Here is a 15,057-nt window from a genome sequence, read left to right on the forward strand (position 1 = left end):
TTTAGCACATTTTCCCTCGTCACACGCAGCGTTCGAAATAGGGCCGGTCAGCCTGTAACTTTTTGGCCTGGCCGGTAACTTTTCTGACTGGCATCTAGTTGCCAGCCCGGCTGGCCGGTAACTTTTTAAGGTCAAGCCCGGCAGGCCTGTAACTTTTTGAGGCATATTTCGAACACTGGTCACACGCCAGACTGGAATTGCTCGAGAAGTCTAGCCAAGAATTTGCTCACCGATAGCTTCACATTCTAGGCTAGCTAGAGACCGTAGCATTCAATAAAATGTAGTCGGATTCGCTGAAGCATGACTCTGTGTAAAGCAATGGAAGTTCAGAAGTAAACACAGCCGATCAAGACAGGCGATTGCATCAAAAATGTTGCTAAAATAATAATAATAATAAATAAGCATTTATAATGCGCCATTTATCTAGAAAATAACACTTCAGCAAAATTTTAGACTGCCCAAAATAGGCAAATCTTGCTCAAAAGATACAGTTGACTCATCAAAATATCTTTCATCCAAATTTCAATATTACCAGAATAAACAACCTCCGGTGCAAAAAATTGCACCGTTGTCCGACCGAAAAAACATAGCAAAGCACTCTAGCTTCGAATGCGTAACTATCGTGTGCAAATTGTAAGCTACAGTTCTCAAGTACCTCGGGCTATACCTCGAGTAAGACTGGGATAGTCTCCTCACCATATATCTAGTTTGGTTCTGCTCCCTCCACACAAACACCATTTGAACTGTATGGCGTCCATCAAAATGAGAATGAAACTTTTGTATGATCAACCATAATTGCTTCAGCGTTGTCCTTGATTGTCCATGAAAACAAGATTCATGATTGCTAGCACACTTTAAAGGTGAAGACGCAAGAAATTTGATTTTTTTTTTTTGTACATTTCCAGTGCACATTGCACATCCAGAAGCTCAGATGTATTGCAAAAGAGATATTTATAGTTACAATGTATTTTATCATATTTGCAATGTATGAAACCATACCGGTATTGCAGGGAATTTAGTGGTGAAAAATATCATGTAATTCAGTCATGTGGTCATGAGCAAGTTGAGGATGAGAATATTGACCTCCTCCGCAAATATAGCAAATTCATGAACCTGTAACAATGGCGATTTGACCCTGGAATCGAATGACCCCTATGGTATCCACTTCTCAAAATATTTGACCTGCCTGTCATGTATCACACTGTAAAGGATATAACAAATATAAATTCCTATCATTTGTTCTCTAGAATTTAGTTGACCTTTTTGGTAAATCCCATAAACCTTTTAGATTGGACCCCTACATTTCATCATGCCAATGCCCATATTGTTACTGTGCGATAACGATTTTGGCTAACAATGTGTTGATGTGTATTCATTTTGTATGGCTTTGAACACGATTTGACCTTAAACAGGAAGGCACCTTGAATAATTGATAGTATTTTCAGTTAATTTTGTTTTTGAAATTTTAACCAAAACTTATTTTAAGTGAATTATTGCATGCATGAAGCAGCTATCTGCTTAATATTCTGCCTGTTACTGTACAGGTCAATACATTGTATTGAGTGCCCCCTGGATCAGAATGTTTTACATCACTCGGTCACAGTCTCGGTACCTGAAAGTTAGTGCAAATGTTGTAAACTTCACATTTATTTGTTGTCCCGCTTGATTTAACTCTTAAAATGTGTCTCCTTTTTTATCACATTAGGATTTTACAGAGATGCTGTGCTCCATTGATCAACAGGATGACTGACAAAATGTTCACTGATATTGGTGAAGGTTCCAGTAACAGAAAGAAGTCAATGCCCAGCAAATTGTCTCCTACTAGTACCAATAAGAAGAACATACAGTGTATTGAGTGCGGGTTCAGCTGTACAAGTTATGCGCAGTTGAAAGTGCACAATAGAATTCATACTGGAGACAAACCGTACGAGTGTCCAGACTGTAGTTATGCCTCAACAAGGTAAGCCTCAATGGGCTATTCCATTTAAAATCCACACTACCCCTGTGGAAGATTTAGCTTAAGTCCTCCACAGAGGGAGTATGAGTTTTGAATAGAATAGACAGTTTGGTAACTTCTATTTGAGATACTCACTCCAGTTGTGGAAGGTATACATGTAGGTAAAGCCATAATACAGAGGGAGTACATGTATGGGTTTCAAAATGGTTAAACCTGAACAATTACATTTGAAAAACATACTCCTCCTTCGGAAGATATTTCCAAAAATCTTCCACAGGGGTAGTGTGAATTTTAAATGGAATAACCCAGTGTCAATTTGCACAGGAAATTTTGCATGTATAGGACATAAAAAGCCCCAATGGCATTACAAGGAAGATTCTGTGATATTGTTGACCCTAACACCGAAGGGGTTTAGTGGAGTGTGCCCTACATGTTTTGTATGTGTTGCCCTCCCCTGCCCAGCCAGCCATCCGTGACCCCTCATTTTGGAGAGGCCTGTGTTGTCTCTCCCTGTAAATAAACCGGAATCGTACAATATGGTCAGTTCTATATTGACCAGAAAAAATTCTGAAAACATGATGATAAAATTGGATAGTTTGTTTAGACTCATTTCCAGTCTTCAAAAGTTTTAAAGACTGGAAATGAATCTAAGTAAAACCAATCTCCAGGTAAACTGATGAAGTCACCTGGTGAAGTCCTCCGATGTGAAGGACGAAATATTGTAGTGAGTAAAAATTCACTTGGTTTTGTCAAGCAAAAATGTCATTTTGTTTATTTAATCAACAAACCTGATGAACTTATTCAATGTACATGTATATATATATGGGCTCAATCAATTCAATTTTATATCAAACTTGGGCTAGACTGCACTATGGGAACCTTCAGGTGATGTTGTTCAAGGTCACACTAAGGTAGAGTCTGAAGTTTACCGTTTTCTAAAATCCATTTTCCGTGTTGTAATCCGTGTTGTAAAATTTGTAAATCTGTGTCATGAATAAAGCTTAAAATGTATAAACAATGATATTAATGTCACATTTAAGTGTTCAATATCGCGATCAATATGCTCCGATTGGAATATGCTCACGATAATAGGCCGTCTATTACGATGTTTGGAGGGATATAGGGGGTTCATGCCTTGGTAATATACCTTTATTTTGGTATTATGAAACAGTATTTTTATCATAAAAATTGACATACATAACTCATCATTGTTTTTAACAGTTATTTCTCTTATCTTTAAACAATTTTTGTCCCATCATACAAAAATATCATTTTCCGTGTTGTACCTCCGATTCCGTGATTTTCTTCCGGTTTCGGTAAAACGGAGAACTTCGGACTCTACACTAAGGTCATTTTACGTCAACTTGTAAAATATAGGCTGAAAATTCTCATGTGTGCGTACATCAGGACTAGCTATATTCATCCATTGCATGGTTCCGCCATGTGCAAGGAGAGCCTTGATCTGGCAGCATGCTTGAACCAGTCATATAACATTGTGTAAAGTTATGTAATTCTTCCTTTCATGTCATCCCAGTTCGAGGCGCTCCTTGCATCATGGCGGAACCGTGCAATAGGCGAATATATGTGAAGCTACGTAACACCCACTAGAATGGACCACAACTTCACTGCCACAACAATGTGAAATATACCCTGTTTTTATCAGTTTCGAATTTTGACAGACTTTGCACATGTTTAATATTTGCTGTATTTGCAAGATGTATGTAATTTATTACTGGTATCCTTTTAAAACTTGGATCCACATCACACCTATGTGCTTCAAAATTAAAACGATGAATTTTTCCTTTACTGTTTCAGAAATGCCAATCTGCAGCGACACATTGCATCCATGCATGCTGGCCATTATTCATCACCAGCAACAGGGAAACGTGGAAGACCTCCAAATAATATAAATTTAACGTCACCAAATCAGTCCGATCTTCAGCATATCCACAGCTCCCTTCAAAGCAGGACCCCGTCAACAACAGGAAACCCCAACTCTGACTTTATCGAATCTATAACGCATGGAGAACATGTTAAATCACCACTTTCTGAAATTCGCGCTCGAGAGATCATGTTGGCGGAGAATGCAAACCAACACGATGGCGTATTGCCGCTGGATATCACTCAGAGGATGATGGACCCCGGTCTGAGACCTCGTCTTTTACACCCTGCTAGCCAAGTTCTTGCCTTGCCTGCTCATATTGCATTGACACAGCCGAGTATGTCAGGTTATAATACTGTGGTCGAAGAACCAATTGTAATAGACGATGATCCAACAGTTGATGCTGAAAGTGAACAAAATCCTTCGGTTAAAAGTGGTGACTTGGAGGGAACAGGGGTACGTTTAGAGCCACAAGCCCCACCACCTGCTGATAAACCCATCGACACCATTGAAACAATGACTCTACCGGATGACAATGTACATGTAGACAGTCAAGCACCTGCACCTGTTCTCATTGCATCTACTAGCACTCAAGAAATTATCAATATTGAGCCTCCTCCTCTGACAACTTTACAGCATAAACAAAATGATAGGTTTGGATGCATCTTGAATGATGCATTAAGTACAACTCAAGTTGGTCATCAGTTACCCGTAGATGAACCATGTGTTCCTGCAGCAGCAGCACCAGGACCTTCTGTGGTATATCAGGAGATTGCCAACTCAAGTGTTCCTGCAGCAGCGACGGGACCTTCTGTGGTACCGGTATATCAGGAGATTGCCAACCCAAGTGTAAATGAACTCACTACAGCAAAATTTAATCAGAGACAACCACTTGTGTTAGAAATTGAAAATTCAAGTATCGGCTTATATTTGCATTTAGATTTGAGCAAGTATCTATGTAAAGCGGCTCGAAATTGGATGTCCGAACACACGCAGAAATGTAATGATGTGTGCCAAGCCAACTTTCCTGTTAATACTAGCAATGCCCCTGATCAGGTACCTCTGATGGAGCCTGAATTGAAAGAGACACCGCAAGAATCTGTGCACACTGGACCAATTATGCCAATGTCAAATAAGGTACCCACCATATCAAAAGCGCCCCCTATAATACAGCCATCCAATCACGCTCAAGCATTTCCCACAGCTATATTGGCTGTTCCACAAACATCATCTAATAACACAATTGAGAATCAGCCATCAGAACATCATAGTTTTCCCAACCTGAATAAGACAGCGTTTTCAAGAGAAAACAATGTAGACCAAGGCATACCTCAGTTACAGCCATCATTGTTGAAAGCTGCCTTGAAACAAAACAGCAACTCGCCAGCGCATTTTTACAAGAGGAAACGACCATCCAACATGGTTCAAAACTCGGGAACAACACCAACAGAACACAATTCTCTGTTGTTTCAAAGATGGCCCACACTCAAACAGTATATGCAGGTGCGTTGCCTCGCTGGAAACCAGCGAGAATTCTCTTGTTACAAATGCGGGAAACAGTTTCCCCATCTGCATCAACTCAAAGTGCATGTGAAAAATCACATCAAACGTTATAACTGCATGCAATGTCATTACAGCACTCATCGTATGGCTAATTTGAGGCGCCACCAACTTACGCATAGACAAATCGATGAGCTCACCTGCCATGTATGCGGCGGAGTGATGGCCAATAAAAGGGCGTACACTATGCATGTGCTGTTTGCGCACAAGAAGTACAAGAAGAAATCAAAGGAATTCGACATTTGGAGAAAACAATTAAGTGTGTCTATGTCAGAAGCTTCCATACGCAGTGATGGCATGGGACTGGGTGCTACCCAGCAGTCAACATCTACTCATCAACTTGATGCTGATAATGCAAGTGGTAAGCATATGCCTTGCAATAATTTGAGGGATTGCAATTTCTTTTGCCAATACTAAATTCTAAGCGTAGAATAATTGGAAGTCAACTTATACTTTCCATCTAGTTCTGAAATAATCAGATGCGTTGTCAGTTAATGAAAAACAGATATACAGTAGCAATAAAACAAAATTAATACTTGTCAAAAACATTTACTCCAAAAATCTGGGAAAAGTGCTAATTTTTGTAGTGCCAACATTGCAAAAGTGTCCAAATTTGTTGTGCAGTTTTAGCATCATTTGCAACAAAGAATTTCAAAGGTCCAGACTAATAGCTTATTTGAGGGTTGTCCGTTTTTGTGTATTTCTTTTGTGAGGTAAATTTTCAGAGTCCTAGCCACAGGTCCCCCCCAAACAAAAATCAAGGACACACACACTTTGTTTGTTTGTACTTTGTTTAACCTGTCATTCGGAACAGACACACACTTGATGAGACCATGCTGAAACAAAATGCTTTTAAAAGCCAAGCTTGAAGTTTAAAAGCTTAAAGCCATATTATAACATTGCTGAGGAGAACGCCCTCAAAAAAAAAATTTTAATTCAGGTTTTTACACGATTGTAATGAACTTTAGTAAACAAAGATTCTCTGCAAAAAATCAAGACTTTAGGTGCTGTAGTTTTGTCAAAATCCGAGATTTTGAATAAACCGCCTGAATCAGCGTTTTATTATTACGATAGAAATATTAGTCGAACGCGTATGCGATGTCAACACACCCCTACATTACACGGCGCGTATGGGACACACACACCCCACACACACCAGAGGGTCGTACCATATTACAACTGCGGGCGTGACATGCATTGGCGCCGTTGTAAATTCCGATTTTCTTTGCTTTACCTCACTTGTTCGGCTCAAAATTAAAAGGGGACATATCTGACAGTAAATGCTAATATTTTATTGAAAATTAATACTAATCTATTTTTAAAGAAATGTTATAATATGGCTTTAAAGAATGCTGCTCTATATAGAGAGAAAAGAAAGAAACAGGATTGCGGAAAAAAGAGCATGGAAAAGAAAAGCCACTCCCAACAAATCAATTGTACAATTTTGCTCCTAGCATTTGGGTCGAGAAATAAGAAATTGGGAATTCTTATTCCATGCCCCAATACAAAGGCAAGCTTGGGTGAAGACTTTTTTGCCATCATAGTGAATACATCATAACTGTAGTTAGGCGATAGAAACAAATTGGTTCACTCTTTCGATCGACCATCGATGCTTGGTCGATCCTTATAATTTATGAAATCAATTAATTTACTGTTGTTAATTGGGATAAAATAGTAATTTGTGCCTGTAGTGATATTAACCAATATAAATTTAGCGCTAATTCCGATTCATTAGTTGATAGTTCATTAATAACAACCATCGAAGCAGGATCGACGGTCGATCCAAAGATCGAACAAATTTGTCTCTGATGCCTTACTGGTTCATGCTTGGTTTGGATACCTGTATCAACCCATTGACTTGTGATCATTTTGATCGTGGTTCCAAACACAGGAAGCTTAACCATTTGACCTGGGTCCATTTCACTCAACTTTTAACCTTCGTAACTCTAGTAACCATTCGTAAAGTTATGAATACCCACAATTCACCTTAAGGACAATGTTATATTTTATTTTCAGGTATGAGTTTAGATGAAATTGAGAGACTACATGTAGGAGAAGCGGACACTGCTCAAAGCAATGGTGGAGAAGTAGATCTAGAAACACCTCATCAAAAAGAACAGATGGTTGCAGATCAGGATGGTAAGCAACACAATTTACAATGTATTCTCAATACTGCATCTGTGTTGACAAGCATAAAATGAGTCAACTTCATTTTTAGCATTATCAGTCATGTATTTTGCAAATTAATTTGCCAGTGTTTTTAAAATGGAGATTTTGTGGCTGACACATGATAGTAAATGCAAGGATGTTCTATGGCCAAGCTCCAGAACTTCTTCAACACCTGTTAGGGCTCATATTGAAATACCCTACCACGTTTTCACACAGAAAGAAGGCAGGATTCCCCTCACTAAGCACGTGCCTCAGGAAAGCTCGGTCATAAAACGGATGGATTATATGCATCAGTGATACACCCTGCCCAGGATTTTAACAAAAGAAGGCTAGCACAGGAAAGCTGCAGGATGGCGCACACCTTCCTGTGTAAGGGTATTTCAATATGAGCCCTTACCAGATCGTATGATTATTGATACTCGTCTGCGGCGCTCTGTCATATCTCTCAACCATGTTACAAGTCAAAATTCCAAGATCCAACCTGGTCAGGCACTAGATATCATTCCTTCCATCCTCAGCTCACCTATGGAATGCTCTACCTGGTCCAAATACCTCCAACCAGATTTGGCTGAGCTTCAAGCGAGAGGTGTACAACTATCTTTTTGCCAACCCATCAGCGCTATTGCAGCTGTTAATGCCTTGCATAGTTCAGAGATTTAAAAAAAATCTTTTATGTATAAGTAAGTAACCTTATTCCTCCTCTGTAAATTTGCTGCTTTACTTCAAAACAGATAACGGTCAATCATCGGAGTCCGCTAATGGTATTGCCAGCAAAGAAGTGGGAGAACAAAGTCACACAGAACTTACAGCAGACTCTGAGGAATGGAACCAAGAAGTTGTTAAGAAGGAACCCGGTAAGTACAGAAGGCATTGGACAAGTCGACAGAGTTCCTAATATCACATAGTATTAGTAAACATGACTCCTGTCACTCAATGCAAAAGTGCAACAAAAGAAGGTGTGATTGTTGGCACACAATAAGGTTATAAAGGCCACTTTCCAGGCTTGTACTATATTTAAAGATGAGAGAATAACTTCAATCTAGTCAACCATATTATTCCAACATACCTTGGAGCAACCAATGTTGCGGTCTGTACCACTGACCTTCACCTGGGTTGTGATGTTAAACTGTGATGGTACTGACTGCAACATTGGTTGCTCCAAGGTATGTTGGAATAATCTGGTTGACTAGATTGAAGTTATTCTCTCATTTCACGATCCCAGATGATTGAAAGTATTCACAATATTTAAATATGTGTATCTCTTGACATATAACTTTGAAGTTTTGAATGTGGTTTGGCTACTGTTTCAAATCAAAACTTAATTCCTATGTGCTGTAAACAAACTATGATCAATTGATGGGGAGTGCACAGACCTTTGCTTATTTTGACAGCAGTGTACTTTACACACATCACAACCAAACTATACTCCTAATTAGGATATCTTGGATTTCTTTGAGTGTTTGTGCCTTGACCAAACAAGTGTTTATTTTTTTTCAAAATATGAGTATGACCTGTTACGATTAACTATAACATGTGTACAAAGTGCATGTTTAACTTGAAGGCCCAAATCTGGCACAATAAAGGAGCAGCTATAGAATTTAATAGCTGTGCATGCTACAAATCTTGTAACATAATTTTTGCTTTATTTTTCTTTTATTCTTCATACTAGATGATGATGATGCAGAGAATTTGACAGAAAATGGCAAGACATTTATAGACGATGAACAATATGAGGAAGAATCCGAAATGAAAGATGTAGCTGATGGCAATTCTGAAGACTTGAATGACACAGAGGATGTAATCAAAGTTAAACAAGAACTTCAATGTATGGATACATTATAATAGAGCACAAGATACTGCCAAACTGCCAAATCCTGCTTTTATTGTTTAAATTGGCAGCCCTTTCTGGGTTCTATTCGCCGATCGCAAGGTCATCTCAAAATGAGGTTCTACTTGCAAATTGTGTGCTGTGTGTGCATACGCCTGTCATACGAATACTTTATTCACCGTGTCATCATCATCAGTCGGCTGCGGAGCTTTGCAAAAGCCGTTTGCAAAATCCTTCTGGCACGTTGCTAGACAAGCGTTAAAAAGAAACATACATGTTTTGCACATGCGTTTGCAGGGAGAACCTCGTTTTGGTAGCATGGTGGCGGATCCGTGCAAAAGGCGAATTTAGCCTAATAAATGTCTTGATCTGTTTATCTCCAAACAGAGGCAAATTTCTCACTGACTGACTAAGCATCATGAAGCACTTTACGAAGCATAAGGGGAATTGCCATGGTGCTAAGAAATGGATATACCATAATAATTTATAGCCACTCTATATTTCCTACATGTAATACATATTCTAGAAAACTTTTATTTTATTATGATGATAATTGCAATATGTCCGTGTGCTAAATAACGTTTGTAGTCTATGATCTTTCCCATACTTGTTCATTTGAATAGGTGTTTGAATGTATTATTACAGCAATTATAATGTTTTTGTTTCAATTAGCGCAGGGCAGGAAAAACTTCATCTGGGGATAAGATCTTTGATATCAAAACCTCCTATTATGTGATAGACATTCAGATTTGATATAGCTTCAGCAAATTAAAGCCATGCCTTGATTTAAAAATCAATTTGAATTTATAGTGAACATATTGGGGTTTTGAAAGAGGTATGGATTTACAAGGTCAAGCAAATTGGAAGTTTTTCCTGTTCAGCACCAATATGTTACCCAACATGAGGCAATTGGATGAAGTAGATATTCGTTAATGTTAATGAACTATTTGGCAACCAAAACTGATTTTCATTCTTCCATGTACACACATGTACTATTCTTGCCCACTTGATACAGCTACAATACTGAAACAAAAAAAATCAAATTTATGAGATGATCTCATGCTGCATAAAATGCTAACACACTATATAAATTTATCAGTGGTGTAGCTGCCAGGGGGGGCAGTGGGGCAAAAGGAGGGAGAGAGAGGAAAAAAGAGAGGAGAGAGGAAGAGGAGGGGAAGAGAGATATTGGAATCCATATGATATGCAATACCATGTGATTATCAATAAGCCTGGCAAAATTGTCTATTTGGGCACCCGCCCACCTAGTTTGGGCCCCCGCCCCATACAGGCTTGCCCCCTGGAAAAAATCCCAGCTACGCCGCTGAAACTTATTGTCAAGACTTCATTGAGGGGGTCTATTATACAGTCTATTTCTTGAGCTTCATAATCGTCCCATTAAGTCTTCACACCAAGCTAAATCTGTGTATTCCACATAAATACACCAAAAACACACAAGAAATTGAACCAATTGTTTTGAGTATCTCAATTAATTTGAATGAAAACTTGCTTGTTTGCATCACATTGTAAACATAGGCTCTGCAAAATTTGAAATGGTCGATGGGGCCCAATGATAGTTGGTCCATGTTATGGGGGCGCATGGACACCACAATTATCCCCCCCCCCCCCCCAGTTCTGGAGCCACTAATAAAGAAACCAAAACAAGCTGGTCATGTGACATTTGTGCCACCTCCAAATGGTCCTAGTGACCAAATATGGTCGAACTGGCCCAAAGCAGGTGGCTAAGATGGCTCATTTATTGACAGAAGGAAGAAAGAAGAACCCAGCAAATACAAACCTGTAGCAAATGCTTTGTTAAAGGAATGTCCATTGTTTTTCACCCAAAACGTTTGGTCAGTAGGGATAAAATGGTGCTTGAGGGAATTTGGGATGCTGCAATATTATTATTTTGTTAAAGAGTAGTTCTGTTATTGATGTTGGACTACCATATGACTGAACCTGCAAGGTGCTTTACAATGAAATTGAGTGACCCTTAAGGTGTAAAGTGTGTTCGGTTTATATAAGGCGAGAAAAATATGACTCGTAACACTGTATTGATATAGAATGATGTGCACGCAGTTGGGCGCAGTGCTTACGATAGTTGTGTGTTGCATAATGCGTGACTGGTGCACGCTTTTGTGAATTAACACGAGCGTGAGAACTTTGGGACTTTATTGATCGCAGTAACAAAAACCAAATAATTTTCTCCTATTATATATAAGCCGAACCAACTTTAGTACAGGCCTTTTGTTTTGAGGAGAGCTGGAGCTGTCATTGCTTTTGGTGTGAGGTATAAATCACTCCATTTAATTGCAATCACATGATCAGGGGAGCTGTTATTATGACTTCACCCAATAGATTCCCAGAAGTGTATTTGTAAATAAAACTATTGACAAAGGTGAAATTACACTTTTTATATTTTATGTCCCCACTTTCCTTAACAGCTCGGCCACTCTCCTTGAAAAATCAGGGGAGTGGTTTGAACAGCTCTCCTTAATACCCTCAAGGGGAGCTGTTGACTGCTCGCCTGCAAAAATATAAAACACAAGGCCTGGTATTAGTACTCTAAAAATGAAAAATGGTAACATAGAAGCTCTTACACCTTAGGCTTTGGTATGCTTTTACATATAATATAAACAATTTCTCAATGTTGAGTTGTACTTGTAAAACTTCAGGTCAGTGAAACATCTGTCACACAATAATCTGTAGCCTATAATGTTTTTATGTCTTTACATCTTGAACATTTCCTGTGGCTGAATGGTCTTTAGGCGAAAAAACCCTGTTCTACGGGCTCACCCAACCCATATTTTGCATTTTGGGAATTTTTTTATCTGTAAATCCAGCTTTTTGACAAATATTTCTTTCCAAAAGATATTCGAAAAATGTTTGCAAAATTTGTAATGATTTTTCAAGCTTTCAGTGATTTTTTAGGGTAATTTTTTTAATCCCCACCGACTAGGGTCTACGTCTATGCACCGACCGACCGTACTTGGAATGTCCATCCTGTAGAACAGGACTTTTTTCATCGCTTGATAAAATAAGTTTGATTTTTGAATTTTATTGCAACATTATTTGGGTTTTTTCAAGTTTTTTTTTAGTCATGTTTAAAACATGGGATACATAATATATATTATATTCTTTTATCGTTTTGTATGTGATTATTGTATGTGATTATTGCATGTTATCAATCATACTCGGGCAAATATAACAGATGCTGATATTATATGTAGAAAAAACACTGCATTTTGACATTTATGGCTCTTTCTTTACCTGTGTGAGAATTCATCCTGGCAATTACAGTACTTGATATTCACCTGGCTTTTGATCATGAATATTCATGTGGATTATAAATATTCAATGGCTCATACATGTTGCTGCATATGAATATTTAATGCTTCATGAATATTTCATACCCTGCATTCTGAATATTTTAAATGAATATCCATCTGGATATTGAATATTTAGTAATTCACAAATAATCACATGGCTTCTGAAGATTGAATGTCCTCATCAATATTCACCTGGAAAGATGAAAGGGTGGAGCATGGACAAATTGTCAACAATGTTTAAAAATTGTGAAACAAATGGAATTATACACCAAAATTGTTGTTTATATGTTGCCAGCGACTATTAACCCCCCCCTCCCAGGAGGAGCGGTCTGCGCCCGGGGGCATATCAAAAAATTTGGTGGGTATGTTCCCCCGGAATTTTGAGGTGTTGGGTCTTTAGGAGCTGACGGCGTACCGGTAAGAGGGGGTCTTTGGGAGCTGCAAATAGGGCTGCGATCAAGTAAAATGGGGGCTTTTGGAGCTGCGAACAGTCAAAATGAAGGGTCTTTCTTTGGCTTTTTGGTTGAAAATCGCCCGAAAAACCCAAAAATATGAAGAATGAGCAATTTTGGGGTCTTCTAGAGCCGAAATTATCAAAATCGAGGGTCTTTCGGAGCTCTGTTTTGGTCAAATATAGGGGTATTTTCGGAATTGCGAAATCCAAAAAGGGGGGTCTTTCCAGGGATACCCGTATGGTCATTTGTGTTAAGTGCCCCCCCGGTAGTGTGCGTAAGCCACTGTTTAACACTACAATACACTATGGCTATGTTTTTGTGAAGCTGCTTTTGACTTAGGCCTATGTCCTCACCAGGTAATCCAACAAATTAGGTTAGTCCCTAACTAACCATTTGGTCTGAAATGGACATATCTCTAAATGCCACGAAGGTATGACCCCATGAGTGGTGTCATATGAAAGAGAAAAACATAAAGAATATCTACTATCTATCTATACTACTAAAATAATAAGCGGTCTCTGTCTGTCTGTCTGTCCGGCTATGCGTTTCGCCGCGCTACGACGCATCGAGCCGAAATTTCGGATATGGATAGGTATTGGGAAAAGCATGTTGACCATGTGGTTTTGAAGGTCATCGGAGGTCAAGGTCAAAGGTCAAAATTTCAAACTTTGTCCGATCGGGCCCAAACTTGGTGGGTGGGATCCTTGATAGGAGGGGAATATAATGCGCCAAATAAAATCGAGGTCAACCGAGGTCAAAGGTCATTACGGAGGGGGTCAAATTTCAAACTTTGCCCGATCGGGCTCAAACTTGGCGGGTCGAAACCTTCGTATGAGGGGAGCATGAAAAACATTGTATGGAGGTCATCCGAGGTCAAAGGTCAAAGGTCATGGATTTCAAACTTTGTCCTATCGGGCTCAAACTTGGTGGGTGGAATCCTTGATACGAGGGGAATATATGCACCAAACAAAATTGAGGTCAACCAGTGCTCTCACAGCAGCAGGGCTCTCACAGCTGCAGGTGCACTAGTACTAATAAAATAATAAGCGGTCTCTGTCTGTCCGGCTATGCGTTCCGCCGTGCTGCGACGCATCGATCCGATATTTGGGACATGGGTAGGTGCCGGGAAAAGCATGTTGACCGTGTGGTTTTGAAGGTCATCGGAGGTCAAGGTCAAAGGTCAAATTTTCAAACTTTGTCCGCTTTCGGGCCCAAATTTGGTGGGTGGGACCCTTGATACGAGGGGAATATAGGGGCGAAATAAAATCGAGGTCAACTGAGGTCAAAGGTCATTACGGAGGGGTCAAATTTCAAACTTTGTCCAATCGGGCTCAAACTTGGTAGGTGTAATCCTTTGTATGAGGGGAGCATGAAAACCATTATATGGAGGTCATCCGAGGTCAAAGGTCAAAGGTCATGGATTTCAAACTTTGTCCTATCGGGCTCAAACTTGGTGGGTGGCATCCTCCATACGAGGGAATATATATGCATAAACAAAATTGAGGTGGGCCAGTGCTCTCACAGCATCAGGGCTCTCACAGCTGCAGGTGCACTAGTACTAAAATAACCAGCGAAGTGTGTGTGTCCGTGTGTCTGTCTGTCCGGCTATGCGTTTCGCAGCGCTGCGACGCATCGATCCGATATTTCGGATATGGATAGGTATTGGGAAAAGCATGTTGACCGGGTGGTTTTCGAGGTCATTGGAGGTCAAGGTCAAAGGTCAAAATTTCAAACTTTGTCCGATCGGGCTCAAACTTGGTGGGTGGAATCCTTGATAGGAGGGGAATGTATGCCCGAAATAAAATTGCGGTCAACCAAGGTCAAAGGTCATCACGGAGGGTTCAAATTTCAAACTTTGTCCGATTGGGCTCAAACTT

The 15,057-nt window shown here is 39.5% G+C and overlaps 1 protein-coding gene across 1 annotated transcript; it reads left to right on the forward strand.

Annotated features, from left to right (window-relative positions):
* The first annotated feature begins 1,742 nt into the window (after nucleotides 1-1,742).
* LOC140154489 (uncharacterized) lies at nucleotides 1,743-12,562 on the forward strand. The gene is made up of 5 exons (XM_072177057.1): nucleotides 1,743-1,960; nucleotides 3,773-5,760; nucleotides 7,416-7,538; nucleotides 8,300-8,422; nucleotides 9,238-12,562. Exons 1-5 carry the CDS (start codon nucleotides 1,743-1,745, stop codon nucleotides 9,408-9,410), a joined length of 2,625 nt encoding a protein of 874 aa, XP_072033158.1. The 3' UTR covers nucleotides 9,411-12,562.
* Nucleotides 12,563-15,057: the final 2,495 nt, after the last annotated feature.

This window comes from Amphiura filiformis, chromosome 6 (assembly GCF_039555335.1).
Source record: "Amphiura filiformis chromosome 6, Afil_fr2py, whole genome shotgun sequence".
Lineage (NCBI taxonomy): Eukaryota > Metazoa > Echinodermata > Ophiuroidea > Amphilepidida > Amphiuridae > Amphiura > Amphiura filiformis.

What these genes read in the sequence shown, in the direction of transcription:
- LOC140154489 (XM_072177057.1), top strand. Translation starts at nt 1,743, where the DNA reads ATGACTGACAAAATGTTCACTGATATTGGTGAAGGTTCCAGTAACAGA. An exon ending in TGATGCTGATAATGCAAGTG is followed by an intron (nt 5,761 to 7,415) that starts GTAAGCATATGC and finishes TTTTATTTTCAG; the next exon opens with GTATGAGTTTAGATGAAATT. An exon ending in AGTTGTTAAGAAGGAACCCG is followed by an intron (nt 8,423 to 9,237) that starts GTAAGTACAGAA and finishes TCTTCATACTAG; the next exon opens with ATGATGATGATGCAGAGAAT.